The sequence below is a fragment of the Gossypium arboreum genome, chromosome 4, assembly GCF_025698485.1.
Source record: "Gossypium arboreum isolate Shixiya-1 chromosome 4, ASM2569848v2, whole genome shotgun sequence".
Lineage (NCBI taxonomy): Eukaryota > Viridiplantae > Streptophyta > Magnoliopsida > Malvales > Malvaceae > Gossypium > Gossypium arboreum.
In genome coordinates this window covers 83,453,799-83,473,685 of record NC_069073.1, presented here as the reverse complement: position 1 = coordinate 83,473,685, position 19,887 = coordinate 83,453,799, and the positions used below count along the sequence as shown (strand labels likewise).

Below are 19,887 nucleotides of genomic sequence, written 5' to 3'. Positions count from 1 at the left end.
ACAATCATTGGTGAAGCACAATCAGGGAGCACCGAGGCAGAAGAATTTTGTCCCATTTTAAAATACATGGAACCAGATTAAAATTTGGGATAAAGTTGAAGAATTATTCATGACAGTATATTAAAAAAAGAAACCACCTTTTAAGGTACCATCAGCTTAAAAAATCTAATTAAAGAAATAATATGAAATAGTTATATACAGAAAAGTCTGATCCCTATAGATCATTCTTGCTGTCATGTCAGTTTGTGTAATTAAAAATGCAACAAAATCGAAGGCATTGAAAAGACATAGTAAAATTGGACGGCAGTGATTAAATTGTCGGAGAAGTGAAAGTCACAGAGCAGTGAGGGTATCAGCTATGGACCCTCCTTGCTCACATGCAGGATTTATAGGCAAAAATCTCCGTAGTTGTAGAGTCCAATGCTTCAGTGTGAGTCAGGCCGACGCCTCATCCCAACTCCAAAACCACCCTTTTTAGACTAATCTCTTCTTCCCTTCCGTCTCTCTTTCTATTTTATCTCATCAACCTTAAACCTCAACTCTAAACAGTAAAAAAGCTTCTCATTTTTCCTTCATCTCTGCTGCAATGTTAAGCGACAAAAAAAAGCTGATCCTTAACACCGTTTCAGTCAGCATAGGCTGCAGCAGCTGCAAGAGATCCAAGCTCGCTAGTTTTTTCAGCCCCAAACCCAAATCCAAATCCAAACCCAAATCCAAACCCAAATCTAATTCCCAATCTCTTTACAACTCTTCTTCTTCGAGCTCTTCCAAGAAAGCAGCCACCCATTATTATTTCTCGGAAACCGCCACCTCTTTTTCTCCCAGCACTGACACTCCTCGTTGCTGGGACATGGACACCGATGACACAGACCACGACAGTAAGGGTTCAATGTCAACTGTACGAGGTTTTGGTCGTGTCGGAGGGGAGAGTCTAGCAGTGGAGAAGGACTCCGACGACCCTTATTTGGACTTCAGGCACTCCATGTTGCAAATGATACTGGAGAAAGAGATATATTCGAAAGATGATTTGAGAGAGCTTCTCAACTGTTTCTTGGAGCTGAATTCGCCTTATTACCATGGGATTATTATTAGAGCTTTCACGGAGATCTGGAACGGGGTTTTCAACGTCAAGCCTGGTGGTGGCGGCGCCGTTGCTTCCCCAGAGCTGCATTTCGGGTTCAGGCCATGTGACTTCTAGGTGTCGCTGTTGCTACGTTATCTATGGTCTCTTTCTCCTTTTTTTTTTTTCCTTAGCTTCAAGTACAGTGCAATAGGTTAATAATAAATTAGTTAAATGTCTGACTATTGCTTATAAACGCTTGTTAAGGTAGTATTTAAAGAAATATTTTCGAGTTTAATGCAATAGTAAGTTGTGAATGTGAAGGCTTGGAAATATTTCTTTAAATAAAATCATTTTAACAAGTGTGTTTATGGCACGTTTTAACTTACTTCATTAATATCTCGTCTCCCAACATTAAAGGTAGAGAAGTAGAATGCGTAAAAGACCCACTAAAATATAGTATTGTGGGTCATATACATTTAGAAGTTAATATTTGAGCTTTGGAAATGGAAGACTGTTCTATTATTTACTTCTGACAAGTTGATAAATATATAAATGATGGTGAAGTAATCTTGATGGTACATGAAGAGTGAGCTTAGATACCATTTTAGCATCAATTATGAAACTTATTAGGCCCAAAAGTAGAAGAGATTTTGGGGGCATTTATCCTCTTTTGGAAAAAGATACATGGCATGTTTTTATTGGTAGTAAACTACATTTGAGAAAGGGCAGGTTAATGGATAATAAGCAAGTCAAGCTACAAGGATTCGGTGGTGACCTGATGGTATATGGATTGCATGAGAGTAGCATTCATGTATTATGGTATATTTAATTAATATAATTTGTATGCTGGCATTGGGATTTGAAGAGCAGTAATAATTAGAGAAGAGTGTCGTTTTTGCAAATGCTGAAATACAGCTGCTTCAATTCAATGCGGCTTTTAATCGGAGTAATTTTCATGGCAGGCTTTTTACATTTTCCAACACAGTAATCCCTGTTGTTATTGAATTTAACGCTCCACTTTTATTTGTTTATTACCAAATAAAATAATAATAAAAAGCAGCATTTCATAACTTAACCAAGAGTCCAAAACCCTTCTCATACAATTCCCACAATCATGATCATCCGTCATGTTTGAACTTTTTTCTTTTGTTTAAATTTCATGTAATTTTATAGAATTATCAAAATATATTAAAATTAATTTTTTATATATATAAAAAAGAGTTTTTGATAATTTACAATTGAGATGAAATTTGATGGTACTAACTCAGTCAAATATTTTATAATAATATAAATATATTTTTAAAATTTATCTAAATATAAAAAAGACATAAATACATTCAAAATAATTTATTACTTAATATATAAAACTTTTTTATAAAATTTACAACTAAATCGAAATCTCTTATTGAGTGAAATCATCTCAGTCTAACATATTTAGTAGTTTTAATAAAATGTAGATTAAAAATAGGTAAGTAATTTTATTAAGGGTTCAAAAAAAATTAAATTTAAGGCTAAACTACATTCAAGGTCATTGAGCTATTAATAAGTTTACATTTTGATCAACTTTAAAATGTTACAAAATGATCATTAAACTATTTAAAGTTTTCATTTAAGTTATTTGATAGTTAAAATCTTCGTGGTATGACTTTTCCTCTCTCACCTCCGACATCAATTGAAGTTATTTGATAGTTAAAATCTTCGTGGTATGACATTTTCCTCTCTCACCTCCGACATCAATTGAAAGGGTAAACTTCCTTTACTCTTTTATAGTGTAGTTTTTCTTTTTATGAAATAATTTTGAACGCTATAAATCTATGAACTAAAATTTAAATAGCTTTTTTTTCTGATCTTTGGTACTGACCATTAGATCAATTTGGATTTGAAATATGTGCTACTCTTTAATAGATATTGTTCTAACATATCAATCATTGAATCATTATTCGAAACTCATAGGTTAAACTCTAAATGAAAAAAAACTTAACCACCTATTGATTTAAATAAAAATATTCAAATAGTTTAATATTTTATAATTTTTTATTAAATGAAAGTTAAATCTCAAGATAGTTGTGGGGAACAGCAGTGTGCAATGGCAATTGACAAAGATGGTTGCTTCTTTCTTCTCAGTATCTCATAATTATATCATAAACAACTGATGTTGTCTCTTCTGAGCTGATCAATATGGTCTGCATTTCAAGTGATGGTGAAAATGCAAATACGATCAAAATTGACCTCAGAATCATTTTTGGTTTAGGGCCACTGAGTGAGTTTCATCAGCCTCTTTCACTCTTTTCTGTTTCGCTGATTGCAAGCTACCCAATACCATCCCTCTATTTTTATTTTATTTGCTATCTCAAACACTACATTCTACATTCTATTACATTTAAAGGGAAAGATATGTACCATATTTTCCCAAAATAATTATTAAACTATACATCCATAATAATTTTATCCTAGTGAAAGGAGTAAGCTATTATTTTCCATATTAAATATTATATTTTATAATTATGAGGTGGGGTTGAATTTGAGCTCATTAATCACGGCTAAACACTTTAATTTCGACCAAAAAATATCACATTTTACCCATAACTTTTAATTTATAATACAAGTTTACTAACAGGGGAATGCCGATCACAAGTTTCAAAAAGGAAAAAAGCCTCAACTCAACCCAAATAAACTAGCAGACGATGACAAAACTTTATGTGGTTGTGATGAGTAGAAAGTTTGGACAATTGTTGCATTTTGATTTGGAATATAAAGTGGATTGATATGAATTAGACAGGGGAACCCCATAGTCTCATCCTTGTCCCTAATTGCCATATATATCTTTAAAGGTTTTATATTCCTAATGTTTGATTTGGATTGCTGTCTGAGGACCCTAAAAGCCTATCAATTAATAAATTACTCGAAGCAGATAACAAAAGAGGTAGAGACCTTCAATGGTTTCATTTTTTTAAAGCTTAAGGCCAAATGAATGGGCTACCTAATCACTAATGAAAGGACCCCGCTAATTTCATTTCCTTAAAAACAAAACCATGTATTTATCACATTTATTCTTGTTTTAGTCACCTGTTATTAAATTGATAATGAAAAATATTTTTCTAATTAGTATAATAATACATTTAGTCTTCTAAACTTGCATATTTTATCATTTTATCTTAATTCTAAATAATTCAATAAATTAAACCCTTTACATTTACTGAATTCTATCAATTTGATTCTCAAACTTTCTAATCAAAACTTTTAATTTTTAAAACAAAGACTCCTACATCTATAAATTTGTAAAACTAAAAAAATGCTTAGGAATAATAAATTAAAATATTTTTATAATTAATTAATTTTTATTATTTTTAATTGAATATTATTGAATATCAAGTTTGAAGCTAACAAAATAAATAGAATAAAGATTAATTAATGAAGGGTAAGTTTTTATTTTATTCAAAACTCATTTAAAAAATATATCTTAGGGGCTACTGGATTTTTCATCAAACATTAGGAGAGCGATGGGGTATTTTTCAAACCACAAGGGTAATTAATTTTTTATCAAACGATTTTAATACTTTTTCCTATATATGTTTATTTATATTCGGTGGTATACTGACAATATATAATTTTTATCAAGTATTAATGAATAAAATGATGATGCATTAATAAAAATTAAGTGATTGTAAATTAATTTATTTTTAAAATATTAAATGATGTATTATTATATAATTTATTGATAATACATAAATTGTACCATTAATACATCAAATTTAACCTATATTTATTATAATTATTTCTTTAAAGACTAAAATTAAAGACAAATATAAGTCCATTAAATTCAAAACCAAGACGTGTCATATGTCCAATCAATACTTGGTTCAATATAAAACATAAACATATATCATAGTTTTTTTTTTTAATTGGAGAAGTTTTTTTTTTCTTTTGGGTTTTACAAATTTATAAATGTGAAATGCCTCTATTTTAAAAGTTGAAAGCTTTGGTTAGGAAGTTTGAGGATTAATTTTGATAGAATTTGTAAATGTGAACGGTTAAATTTTATTGAATTGTTTATAATTAGGATCAAATTGATAAAACATGTAAGTATTGATGACTAAATATGTTATCATACCAATTAGAAAAAGGCTTTTTGTTATCAATTTAACGGTAAGTAACTAAAATAGAAATGAATTCAAATGTTAGTGTCTCAATTTAAAAATTTTAAGGTCGGGTGATCAAAACAGGAACATAAACATAATTGAGTGACCATTTATATAGTTTATGCAAATAATATATCTAACTAGTTTTCTATCCTCTTACACGAGTTGCTCATTTGTTGTTTAAATTTGTTACTATTTAAATATTGATTTATTAATTAAGATTATTCACTACACAATATTTGAAAGATAAAAAAAAAACTTTAGAAAACACTTAAATTTAATATATATTTATATATAATATAATATTAAAATGTATACAAATAATTTTAATAACATATTTCAAAAATATATATTATGAATAATCTTGATTTCAACAATGTGAATATCTAGCTAAAAATTAAAATTTAAAAAAAAATTGTTAGAATTCAGATATAAAGTAGAATTTTAAAACTTAATTAGTATTGCATGTTTTAACTTAAATTATTTTATATTTTATAATTTAATATTTAGTATATATTTTAATTCAATAACATTTAATAATATTTTAAACCCTACTTATAATTTTATTTTGCATGCAAAAGCTTATTTTTGTAGTTTAATTATCTTATCCAATAGTTTTACAACTATAATTGTTTTAATGTTTTATCATTTTAATTAATTTTGAACATAACTAAGTAAAATAAATTTTATTTTTAAACATTTAATTTTAAATAATTAGAAATAATAGAAAAATAATATTTTATGTTTATGGTAATTAAATAATATTTATTTATTATAATAGTATTTATCTTTATAATAAATAATAAATAATAAATTTATTTTAATTAAATATTATTTATCTTTATGATAAATATGATATTATGTTTTAATTTTTAATTTTTAATCTTTAATTTTGAAATTTAAACTAATTTTTTAAATATGATAAAAATATTATTTAAATTAAATTTTCTATGAAAGTTTTAACTTTAAACTAAATATTAAAATTATTAAATTTATAATTTATAATTTAAATAAAAATATTAAAATTAAATTGTGTTATAGATTTTTATGAAAGGATTTTAAACTATATTTATTAATGATAAATAAAGATAAAATTTTAAATTAAATTTTCTATTAGATTTTTAACTTTAAACTAAATATTAAAATTAAAAATTTAATTCAGAATTTTAAAAAATATTGAAATTAAATTTTTTATGGATTTTTATTCAAATTAATATTAAAATCTATAACACAATTTAAATTCATAATTTTGAATTAAAATTAATGTACAATTATTGTTATGATAATAGTATTTATCTTTATTGATAGATATTAAATTTAAAATTTAATATAAAATTTAAATATTATTTAAATATTAAGACATTTATTATTTAACTTTAATTTTAAATAAATACTATTAATCCTTCTGATAATTATTATATTATTTTTGAATTTTAAATTTTGAATTTTGAACTTTAAACAATATTTTTAATGATAAATAAAAGATATTACTTAAAAAAATTTTAATGAAAATTTTAACTTTGATCTAAATATTAAAATTAGTAAATTAAGTTATGGAAAGGTAAAATATTTAAATTTAATAAATTAAGACTCGAATATGATTTTTATTAATATTCAGAATTTAACTATTATCTCTTAAATAATTGAATTAATAAATATTTAATTTTTTTCTTTCATTTCGTATTTCATTGGTCACTCATCCTGAAAACTCAACCGGGTAGAACCGTTGGAATTGGCGAGAGAGGCTGTCCTCGATGAAGAATTGTTGGTAGCGGCATTTCTGAGAGTAGAAACTCACTGGGAAAATCGACCAGTCGGCAAAAGATATCTTAAATTCGCCAAATTCGTATATGTCCATGTGTGTAGCAACAACAATCTGACTTTTGAGCTGTATCCAAAGCTTAATTTTGAGGTGGTTGAAATGGAAAAACTCTGCATTAGAAGAAGACCAGAGGTACTACTAACTCTGTTATAAGGCATCAAATTCAGTCGACTACAATTTGGGGTCATGTGTTTTTTAATCCCTTCTATGAGTCCAAATTTCACTATTTATCTTTTATTCTTAAAATTTCCCATCCTCCTATATTTAAAACTATTTTTAAATATGAAAATTCTGTTAATAACTAGTTTAGAATACAATTTATCTTATTTCAAAAATAATAATTTAATTCAATTAATATAAATAAAAATAATAATACATGTCATTAAAAGAGGTCATCCACATCACCTAGAGTCTTAAACCTTATAATATATAATATATATGATATAATCATCTCAAACCCATGGACACACTACACTACCACCCAAGCAAATCTGTAGATTGAACTCAGGTTTTGGGTACCGATGAACTCCCCCTCTCGACCAACGAGCCTTTTGCTTGAGTTTAATTAGCTGAATGTTTTTTGATACAATGTAAATTCACACTTACAGGCATAAACAAATTACACTATCATATGAATCAAATTCTAATTTCAGGCATGAATCCATGAATCTGCTCAAGTTTCAGTTGCACGTAACCTAATTGAATTTATACTATTACTTTTAACAGATTTGAGTTTCAATGGCTTTTTTTTTTCTCTACCTGAGATAAGGGTCTCTTTCATCACTTGTTGAAAGTTTTGATAAATAATTAATTTTGGTTCATTATGAAGATAGCATTGAAGGCAAAGGAAAGGAGAGGTGAGATAGGCTCAAAAAATAATGCATCAAATGACCACCCTATGAGAAAAAAAGAAAAAATTGACGGAAACAAGGCATGAGCAGCAGCAAGGCACAGAGTTTTGATTACAGCAAACAGAACACAAGCTATTCATTTGGACAGCCAAGTGTTCATTCACATGTCACTATCTTCTCCACCCCAAGAAATTAATGGTTAATTGAGAAGTAAATAAGATATAACTTAATCCAAAATTTGGGCATGCAGTTGTATGGTCGTAAAATTGATTAAAAGAAATGACCAAAAACGAAGCATTTAATGCTTTCCAACTTGTATACTGTATGGTGGTATTTATTTTTCTTTGAAAACTGGGTTCCCATTATTGTCTCACTAATTACCATGCTTAATTTAAGATTTTTGTTTGTTTTTGAGGAGTAAAAGCTAATGGCTTATAGGGTTGAATTTGTTTGTCTGTCTCACTTAGGATGAGATTATCTACTGCTTCTCAATTCATGTTTTATTCATGCCCCCGTCACCCTCTACCCTCTACCCTCTACCCTCTAAACCTAATCTCATCCTAAACAATTAATTAATCATCATTTTAGGAAAATTTTATTTTATTATTTTTAGAAAGCTACCCAGCCAAATTTCTTGAAATAGATTAATTTCAATTACTTTTATGTAATTTTTATTGGTAATTACTGAATTGAGAAAAGGCTCCTTTGGATTTCATTATAGCCAGATAGAATATATCCTTTTATTCCTTTTTATTGGTGTTTGGAAAATAAAACGTTGGAGTAAACCCACTGTACCGGAGGATGGAGTTCCGCCTTTGTTTTACTTTTTCTTTTCCCATTTAAGAGCAAATAGATTTTGGTTGTAGCTTGGTTTTTATTTTTGTAAAATAAGTTATATTAATTGATGGTATTTTAAATTTTTTTATTTTAATAAATATTAATATAAAATATATTTATAGTGAGATTTGAACCCATATCATTTTGATTAATAAAATTGTAAATTTACAACTCAATTAAAATTTTATTTTATTATAATTTATACATTTTCTTTTAATATGTACAATTTATTGTCTCCATCATTGTATATATTAATAATATTGTTAATTAAGTCAGTGTTATAAGTAAACTAAACACTAACTTTGACACAAACTCACAAATGATGACAACACCATGATGAACAATTGTAGTGCATTTAGTATTATTAATATGATGTATTTATGTATTCAAATTCTATTTTAATCATTATTTAATCTATTTTTATTTTAATATCACACATATTTCGTGCATTTTTATGATTAATTAATTTCAAACAATACATTTTATTAATTATTGTATATTATTTTAAAGTAAATCTATATTTTAAATATGTGATTTCCACATATACACGTGTAATAGAATTTCTAATATTAGTTAAAAGAATTTTTTTCTTACAAAAGGTTGTTTGTTTATTATTATTATTATTATTATTACATAAAATGTAACACCCCAAATATGGCCTAGACGTTATGGCCAAATCTGCGATGTTACATTGAAGTGAGTTTTGAAAAACGACGTTCTGTTTGAGAAGTTCGTAATGTATTAGAACGCTTATAAGGATCTTTTACAAAACTTTTAAGTATCTTGTTCCTTGATAAAAACTCAAGCAGGTTTAGCTAGTGGTTACTTATCTTAAGTTGCTATGATGTGATGTTTTGAAAACGTTATTACTTTTGAAAGTTCGCGTCCTACTACTAGCAGTTATAAATCAAAGCAATTAAAAAATCCCAAATTAAAAATCAAACTTTGAGAGGCCTTATTCCATAACCAATACCCAAATTTAAATAACTTAAAGAATAAAAGTGGAAACAACACTAAAAAGCAGTTGTGTGGCCCCCATCGAGTCCCTCGCAACACCGATCCTCCTAAGGATTACCTGTACAGGAAAGTAAAAGGGTGAGTTTATGAAAACTTAGTGTATAACCCTTTTTAACAAACCATCGATTATCAAGATGGCACATACAAATTTGGACCTAAGCTTGGATTCAAGATTAAGTAAAAGTTGGGGCCTTAGCCCAATACAATTTCGGTTGCAGTGTGGGCCTTAGCCTATTTCAGTAACAGTAACAGAAATGCAATAAGAATTCCTACCAATCCATCCTCTACACTCTACTCCGTCCAGCCCTACACTCCATGTGGGGATAATATCGATCCACCCATCCCTACACTCCAAAGTATAGCACCGGTTGCGGCACTTAAACAGAATTTGCAGCAGAGCTGCTAGTAATATGCTTATAGCCTTTCAGTACACTTCTTCCAATATCATATATCCCACCCCATGCAATGCAACATAATATAGATGTACGTGCAGTAAATATGACATGCTCAAACAGTCATACATCAATAAGGGGTATATTAGTCTTTTACCTCATAGGGTTATAATGTCATTTTACCTCTTAGGGGTATAACGATTATTTCATCAATATAGGGTCTAAGTGTACTATTGACCCATCAGTAGGTCCATAGTCGTCTTATGCGACCCGTGTGACCTTAACAAACAAACAGTAAAAATGGGCCCAAGGCTCATAACCCGGCCCATGTGGGGCAACACACCCGTGTGGCCCATAAAGCCCAGAATGTCCTTGGCCGTTGAACTACACAGCCTGGTCAACAATCTCCACATGCCCGTTTGGGGCCCACACGGCCCATTTTAGCCCAACATGGCCCAGAACGGCCTAAGCCCATGAAATCACTCATGGTGGCTTCTACTGTCAAACGCCCACGTTTTATGCGTTCGGAACACCATACGAGCGAGTGTACGCTCGTATAGCGTCTATGGGCATGTTTTTCGACTTTTGTCGTCTAACAATTATTGTAGTGTGATTACACACCTGATTGCGAAAATGCGCTACTAGCCCATGAGTATTCCAAACGTATCACAATCAGAAGTTCGATTAGCTACTTATCATCATTAGGGTTAAACACCTTCCTTTTACACATAATCTAACCAATATTGATACTTGCCTTGCTTTGAACGAGTGATTTAACCCACTTAAATCGAAACAAGGGTTGATTTTAGGATCCTAAACCTACACTATAATTTAATCTTGTTAACTAATATCCTAACGTAATCAACTTGAACCAAGGATTGACCTACCGAAATGTAGATAGCATTAGTTGGCCTACAACAGCACTCCCAAAAGCCGAGGCACGTGATGGCACAATCACACTCCTAATAGTAACTGATAGAGAAAAGAAGAGGTTAGAGGGGAAACCATCATCGCACTGAAAAAGAAGAAAAGACAAACAACTGCAAACCCCCACATGGATGACGGCAATAACAAGGTTCGGTTATGGCCAAGAATTCGACAACCCAAAATGAACATCCAATTACCTTAATCGAATACAGGGAAAGGTTCGGCTACAAAAGAGGGGGTATTTGGCTAGCAAAGCAGGAGGACTTGAAGGAGTCGAACAAGAAAAGAGGGAGAAAGAACAAGGTTATTCGGCACAAGCACAAAAGAAGATGGTGCCTGCTTAGTATCGATTGAGAGAAAGCTATCAAGTATTCGACAAAGAATAAAAGAGGGAAGCATAAAGTGCTCAGTCAAAGAGAGGAACGGTTGAGAAAAGGGAAGGAAAGAAGCAAAAATTAGAGTAGTCGAAATGCCAAGAGGGAGAACACCAAAATGAGAAGTAGAAATAATACAACAAAGACTCAATTTCGGCACCCAAGGAAAAAAGGGGAAAAACTAATGCCGATTTTGACAAAAAGCACTCCTAATCGGCAAAACCTCAGTACAACCCACACACTTGACTCTTTCAACCCTTTTCCCACCTCAACCGAAACTCTCATGAACAAGGGTTCAAGTTCGGCACAACTTTCCCCACTTTCAAAATTCTACAAAATCCTCCTAAAATCCCTCCTACAACATCTCCTAAACTGCCTACTCAACTCCCCTCAACTAGCAGAGTTTCGGTCAACTTCAACAACTCACACGGCAGAGCTGCAAAATAAACATCCCTTGCAATAATAGGGCTCGAACTCAAGACCTCCTAGAAGCAGTAACATGCTACTATCCTCTAAACCAGTAGGTTTTTTGTGACTTGATTTCCCCACGATTATTTAAGAACCCACTAATAAGAAGCAAGGGTTTTACTCAATTAAAACAAAATTTTGCTAAAGCCCAGATTTGAACCCAAGACTTTCCACACTTCTCAGGACGTCCAACCATTGAAGCAGACATGCACTATGCAACACACACAAATATAAATACTTAGATTTTTGGGGCGTTACATAAAATATATAATTTTTAGTTCTATATAATTTAATAAATATATGAAATATAAGTATAACTATAATTAATAAAAATTTATATGAATTACTCATAAATAAGTAGATATATGAAAGCTAAAAATAATTAATAAGTAAATACAAATTTAATATATTTTAATATTTACTATGAAATATAATTTTAAGCATTCATTTTACATATATACTTTAAATTCTTTAATAGTCATTTTTTTTCTTACCTCATCGTTATAGCTACATTTGAATTCAAACACATATTCCACCACTAATCCTAATCTCACTGCTACATACTCAATCTTACCACTGTAGTAATTAATCTCACCGTCATTGTTCTTTTTAATCTCATTGGATCCAATCTCACCACCCATCCAAATAGAGATTAAGAGTTGTGTTATAACAATTAAATTATACAAGGTGTTGGGGTAAACTATAGTGGTGGTTCACATTGTATATGGTGTGAAGAGCCATTAAGGATGGAGGTTTAGGTTAGTGTTTTAGCAAAGTGATTGCCAATGGTTAATCTTGTGTTGCTGTGTTTTGTCTCCCTCCTCTTGATCTTGGGAGAGGGGTATTTATAAGAGAAAGAAGGCTTGAAATGTGTCCCTTATACCATGATTGCCTCCTTAGTAGAGTTTAATTTAGACCTAGTGTGACACTCTACACCCAAACTGGTTTTCCAAATCTAAATGTATGATGTTATATTATGTTGTCGGAGAAACTTAGACTATCTCAATTCTTTTATCAACAATTTTGCATTCAATCATATTACCATTCCATACATTCTCAACCCTAAGAATAAATATCATTAGTCAATGTTAAGAGATCTCATTCAAAGTGTTTCAGAATTAAGCGAGGTCAAATACAGAGATAGGATTCAAATCCAAACTCAATTATCAAAGTTATATAGTTTGTCTCGAGACATAAGTGTCACATATCGAGACATTAGCTCCCATGTATCAAGATTATGTCTCGGAACATGGGCAACTTATTTTGAACCCTAACACTCGATGCTTAAGTGTCTCAAGACAAAAGGGTTCTTGTCTCAAGACTAGAAACAAGGTAAATTTATTTTAGGTTCAATGTTTACTTATCTCGAGACCTATCAATGTATGTATCGAGACATGTTCAACGTGTCTCGAGACTTACCTATAAATGTATGAAATGGTTACTTTTGTTCATAGTCTCTTGAGACATGACAACTGTGTCTCGAGACCAACATACCAAATAGTCCAAAATGCATTATTTCAAACATGAAAATGATGTCTAAATAACACTTAATTCACACCAAAGTTGTACCAAACCAGTGCACATCTATTTGGAATTTAAAGACATATTCAAACATCTTAAACCAGGGCATTCAAAACATCTTAAACTATTGTCTCCTTCAGGTTTATGAACGCATCTCTTTTTTTCCTTCCCATATCGGTGGTAGCCCAAGATATTTTTAGGGATTGTTAGATATCCTTACCCCAAGCACTCGACCAATTTGATCCTTTACCCCGCTTGGTATGTTTTTGTAACACCCCATACCCGTATCCTACAACAAGACAAAATACGAGGCGTTACCTAACTTAAACTCGTACTTACGACCAACTTCGAGTCTTCAAGACTTAGACAAGTTTAAAACTTTCTCAAACGTATCAACATGTCTTTAACATGGGCCTACGAGGCCCAAAACACACATCGAAAATCATTCGAAACCAATTCGAGTTCTTTAATCAACTTTAGAAGAATGACACTTGACATAAGGGCACACGCTCGTGTAGAAGGGGCACACGCCTGTGTGGCCAATTCAACATGGTCGTGTTGATGGCCCGTGTGGCTCACACTACCTAAGCAATATAGGGACATGCCCGTGTCCTCCACTCGTGTGGAATTTATTTTAAATGCACACCTACAGGGGTTTTTCAAATGGCCTGGCATACGCCCATATGCCTGACCCGTGTCCTTCACACGGCCATGACAGCCCCTGTCCTAGCCCGTGTGCAAAAACATGGACATTCTATTTCTAACGTCAGCAACCCCAAAATTTCACATGGCCAAGGCACATGCCCATGTGTTAAGCCGTGTTCTTCACATGGCTGAGACACATGGCCGTGTCTCTGCCCATGTGTTTATTATCATGCATACTGACTTAAAATTTTTACGTGTAGGGGATACACGGCAGGACCACACGCCCATGGGGCTGGCCGTTTGTTACACACGGCCTAGACACACGCCCATGTATCTACCCGTGTGGACAAAATTAGGCTATTTACCAAGTATCTTTGCCACCCTTACTTACATAATCTATACAAAAACAACCAAAACTAGTACAAGACTACTTTATGTAATAAAATCAGCCACAATAGACAACATTTCATTTGTGCATTTTACTCATCAATGAACATAACACCATTTGCATATATCAAAATAAATGTTATCCATCATTCAAATCTTAATACAAAGTGAGCGATTTATCCCAAGCCAGCATATTTGGCCAAATTACAAACACACAAAACACAAGTCTAATCCTCTATACATGCCATATTCAAAAATTATACCGAATGCTTCAATTGATAGTGTGATCGATATCTTTGAATTCCTTTTATCCTTGTGCTAACTAGGTGGCACTATAAGAAAAAGAAATGAGAGGGAGTAAGCATAAAGCTTAGTAAATTGCACATAAATAAATATATAACACAACTTTACCATTCATCAACAAGCTCATAGTACACAAGTGGGCATAAGTAAACTTACTCATCAATATTCCATTCTTTTCGTATAGTATATATTTAACTCACAATTCAAACATACCCAATAGATACCCGTATCACTCACAACTCGGTCATACTTTCCTCAATAACTAGAAATCATAACTTTCATCGTTGAACCATTTAGAATTCTATCGGATATTCCATAAGCCTCATGCATAGGGTAAGGTGTCGATGCCATGTCCCTGACATGATCTTACTCTGACTATCATCTCGTAGCTGACGCATGTCCCAGACATGTCTTACACTGACTATCATCTCATAGCCGACGCATGTCCCAGACATGTCTTACACTGGCTTACATCTCGAGGTCGATGCATGTCCCAGACATGTCTTACATTAGCAATCGTCTCAATGCCGATACCATGTCCCAGACATGGTCTTACACTGGCTTTCATGATGTGTCCGATGCATGTCCCAGACATGTCTTACACTAGCTCACATAAGTGACCCGATCGTCATGGCATGAATATCCGATTTCTTTTCTAAGTTCAAACGGGAACTCTACTGTCTCTATTATCACCATACTTTCTCATTTCCACAATCAAGCAATTCATACTATAATAATTCAATACAATTCAACACATACATTAGCAATATAGTTGTATTATTTACGTACAACTTACCTTGGATTACAAAAGGTGGCAACTAGTCCATTTAGTCGATTTGCTTGGCTTTTCCTTAGTCTAGGTTCAGACTCGGTATTTCTTGATCAATAATAAAAAATGCACTTATATAGTCACTTTATCAACCTAGGCACTCAATAATTCATAATTGGGCAAAATGACCATTTTTCCCCTAGACTTTTGCAAAATGACCTTTTTACCCATCGGCCCGAAAATTGATTTTTATCGAATTTCTTCATTTCTTAAGACTAGTCGAACCCTTTTTACTCTTATAGTAGCTCTAAATCTCACTATTTCACATATTTAACATCTATTTTACTACTTATGCAATGTAGTCCTTTTAGGTATTTCTATTCTAACATCTTTCACAAAAGTTGTTTATAAGACACCCAAGACTCATTTTCTTCCATAAAAACTCAGCAAACATCACAAATCCTTTCATGGAAAAACCCTAGACTCTTAATCATTTTGCAAAATAGTACCCTCATTTGAAAGCTCATGCTTCAAGGATCTCAAAAGTACAAAAATATTTAAGAAAAGCCATTAGGATCACTTACTTGTGGAGGCTTAAAGTTGCTGAAATTTCAAGCTCTTAAACCCTATTCTTTGCTGAAAATTTTGATGGACGAAGAAGATGAAAAGGGATGATATCATCCTTCTTTTATCTATTTCTATTTTAGTCAAAATAAGCCACCTAACCCATCAAATATTAAAATTGTGTCTCCTCTTTGACTTTATGGCCGGCTATGCTTCTTTAAAAGGGTCTAATTGCCCTTTAAAATCCCCAATTTTGATTCTCTAATAAAATAACACCTTTAGCTATCAAATTAGGACTTTTTCACTTTATACGATTTAGTCCTTTTTGGAATTGAGCTCACAAATGTTAAAATTAGCTCACCAAAATTTTCATACACTAATATAAACATGCTATGACTCTATATCAATAATAAAATAATTTCTCTGACTTTGGATTTGTGGTCCCGAGACCACTATTCTGACTAGCCCCAAAATCAAGCTGTTATAGTTTCCTCTAAAATAGGTGAGGGATTTATCAAAATTAACTAACTAACTTGATACTCCTTCGTACTCTTTTATAACATTTTTAACGGTGATCTCACTTTCTTCGTTTGCTTTTGCAAATAAAATGCTATCATCTACAAAGAATAAATGTGTTACTTCCAATCTATTGCGTCCCATCTTAACCCTCTTAATCAACCAATCACTCTTTGCTAGATTAATAAGATGCAAAAAGCCCTCCGTACAGATTAAGAAAAGATAGGGACTTAACAAATCTCCTTGCCTCAATCCCCTAGAAGGCCTAAACACCTCTTCTTGTTTTCCATTAAGCACTACTAAATATGACACTATTTTAACATCTCATTACCAGATTAATCCACCTCTAAAAACCCTATATGTGCCATCATCTTCTCAAGAAAACTCCATTCTACGCGATTGTATGCTTTACTCATATTTAACTTTAGGGTAAACGTTCCCTTAGTTCCCACCTTTCTTTTTTTAAGAGAATGCAACAGTTCATATGCAATTAAGATATTATCTATTGTAACACCCTTAACTTATATCCATCACCAGAATAGGGTTATAGAGCATTACTGGAGTTTACATTTCAAAACTATAAAAAATATAAATCATTTACTTCACAACATCAATCATAGAAAATTCCATCAACAACATACATATTGTCCCTTATACGAGCCCTCGAGGCCCTAAAAACACATTAGAAACAAATAGGGACTAAATTGGAAATATATAGAATTTTCAAGGAAAAGATAAAAATTTTCAAACTGTAAGGGTCACATGGCTGAGACAAACGCCTGTGAGTTAGGTCATATGGATGAAAAATAGGTCATTTTCAAGTCATTTCGTCACCCAAAACTTGGTCACTTGTACAAGCCAAATGCACCTATTTTCATGCATACAAATTGTACCTAACATATGCATATTCAAGCTAGATCATCATAGTATTTAATCATACAAACAATATGCCTAAAAGGCACCTCAACACAACAATCAAACTTGATTATACATTTGCTAAGTTTAGCCATAAATCAACTAACCATTGGAACTAATTCTATACCAACATTTACCAAAAATGTTCATATACCAATCATACTCAATTATACCAATTTGAGCATTCAACAACTATTATCACTAAACCTTAGTAAACTTGGCCATATGCCAACCACATCCAAACTTACCAAATTGTCCATTTATCTACACAATACTCACTACCTATTTCCATATCAAACCATATCTCAATGACAACCTTCAAACATATCAAAACAACATTTTATAGCATCCATTTAACTTACCATTCCATCATTCACCATTTAAGCGCCAAAATGCTAAAATGTCAACAATTATAACATCACATTTACATGCCAACATAACAAACTATTCATCAATCAAAGTCCCAAATTTACAAGTCATATATATAATGACCATTTCATCAAACACAAAACACCTATTCATACCATTATAACCATGACTCAAAATCATCAAAATCTACCGATATAGTCGATGGATAGTGTGATGGATCTCTGACTAGCTTCCAACTTGATCGAGCTTCCGATAATCTGTAAAGTAAAAGAGAAACCACGTAAGTAATGGATGCTTAGTAAGCTCGTACAAACCATAAGCATAATATTACATTTCAATAATGAAAATTATCGGTTAAATACAAGCCTATACCAATGCCTCAAGATTTATCGAACCATAGTTATCAATTCACAATTGAATAAGTTCATTAATGTCGCATAATTATTAATCGTTCATAACATGATAGGATTTCATGAGACATAATATATAATCATCAACCTTTCTATAAGATTACATATCTTTATTTTTACTTTCTGTTCATTCCATTCCCAATGCATATTATAAGCCTAAACAACATTATCAATTTCTGACTTAGTGTATTTATCCATGATATAGGTATATTCATCCATAACATAAGCAATTTGCTCACATATAAATACATCATTTATCACTTTAGACTTTTTATAACATCATAATACATTCCAATTACATACTTACTGTTTCATTTCCTTTTCTTAGCCATTTCGTATGCATGGTAAAAGCATAATCATAAACATCAATCATATCCACAAGCTTTGCATAAGCCTTAGCACATCAAGAACACATGTTAGTTCATTTAAACATGATTCATATGAATTTGACATGGATAAACATTATACTTGAGTATGATTTGATTAGATTTATCATCCATCACAACATATCAAGTTTTTCCATGTATAACCATTCCATTGAGTTTCATATAAACATGTTTTAGTTCTTGTTGAACACTTACCATTTCATTTGCATACACATAAGACATAAACATAACAATTACTATAGCCACAAGCTAGTGATTAAACACATAACTTAGCAATATAATCATATGGTAAGATATAACACGTAACATAACATCACTTATATCATAAGTTTCATAAACATGAATATTCATACTTTGATCATTGGTACATCATACCTTTCAATATTTGGGGTAGTGAAGTCAATCGAAATCCTTACTGGAGCTCACACTGTAACACCCTACACCTAAGTCCTACGCCGGGATGGGATACGAAGCATTACCTCATATAAATACATACATTCCAATGTTTTCAAAATCATTAAGACTTGATCAGACTGAAAACTTTTTCAAACTTTATTTAAATTTCTTAACTAAGGCCTATGAGGTCTCAAGTGTCCATTAGAAATCATTCGGGACTAGTTTGGGTCCTTATCCAACTTAGAAAATTAACCCTTGAAAAAAAGGGCACACGCCCGTGCAGAAGGGTAACACGCCCGTATAGTCATTAAGACATGGCCGTGCTAATGGCCCGTGTGACACATACCGCCAAAGCAACTAGGGACATGCCCATGTCCCATGACTGTGTGAATTAAATTCTATATTCGAACCTACAGAGGTTTTCACACGGCCTGACACACGCCCGTGTCTAAAAACCTTGACATTCTATTTCTGACGTCAACATCCAATTTAAGGCGCACGGCCGAGGCACATGCCCGTGGCCAGAGGCCGTACACGGCTGAGACACATGGCCGTGTCTCTACCTGTAACACCCCTCACCCGTATCCAACACCGGGACAGGGCTCGAGGCATTACCAGACTTAAACATTCATCAACATATAAATTCGGGTCACCAAATTTCACCCAAAATTAAAACTTTTAGAACATATGCTATCGTCCCTTAAACAGGCCATCGAGGCCTATAACTTACATTAAGGCGGTTCGGGACAAAACCAAAAACATTCGGTAAACTTTGGGCAACTTAATAAATTTCTAGCTTTGGAGCGCCACACGCCC

The 19,887-nt window shown here is 32.0% G+C and overlaps 1 protein-coding gene across 1 annotated transcript; it reads left to right on the top strand.

Moving 5' to 3' along the window:
* Positions 1 to 293: 293 nt before the first annotated feature.
* LOC108459572 (transcription repressor OFP6-like) lies at positions 294 to 1,965 on the top strand. Its single transcript, XM_017758960.2, has one exon. It carries the CDS (start codon positions 587 to 589, stop codon positions 1,196 to 1,198), a length of 612 nt encoding a protein of 203 aa, XP_017614449.1. The 5' UTR covers positions 294 to 586; the 3' UTR covers positions 1,199 to 1,965.
* The last annotated feature ends 17,922 nt before the right edge of the window (positions 1,966 to 19,887 follow it).

Bases quoted from the DNA above. Each gene is read 5' to 3' on its own strand.
- LOC108459572 (XM_017758960.2), top strand. From the start codon at position 587: ATGTTAAGCGACAAAAAAAAGCTGATCCTTAACACCGTTTCAGTCAGC.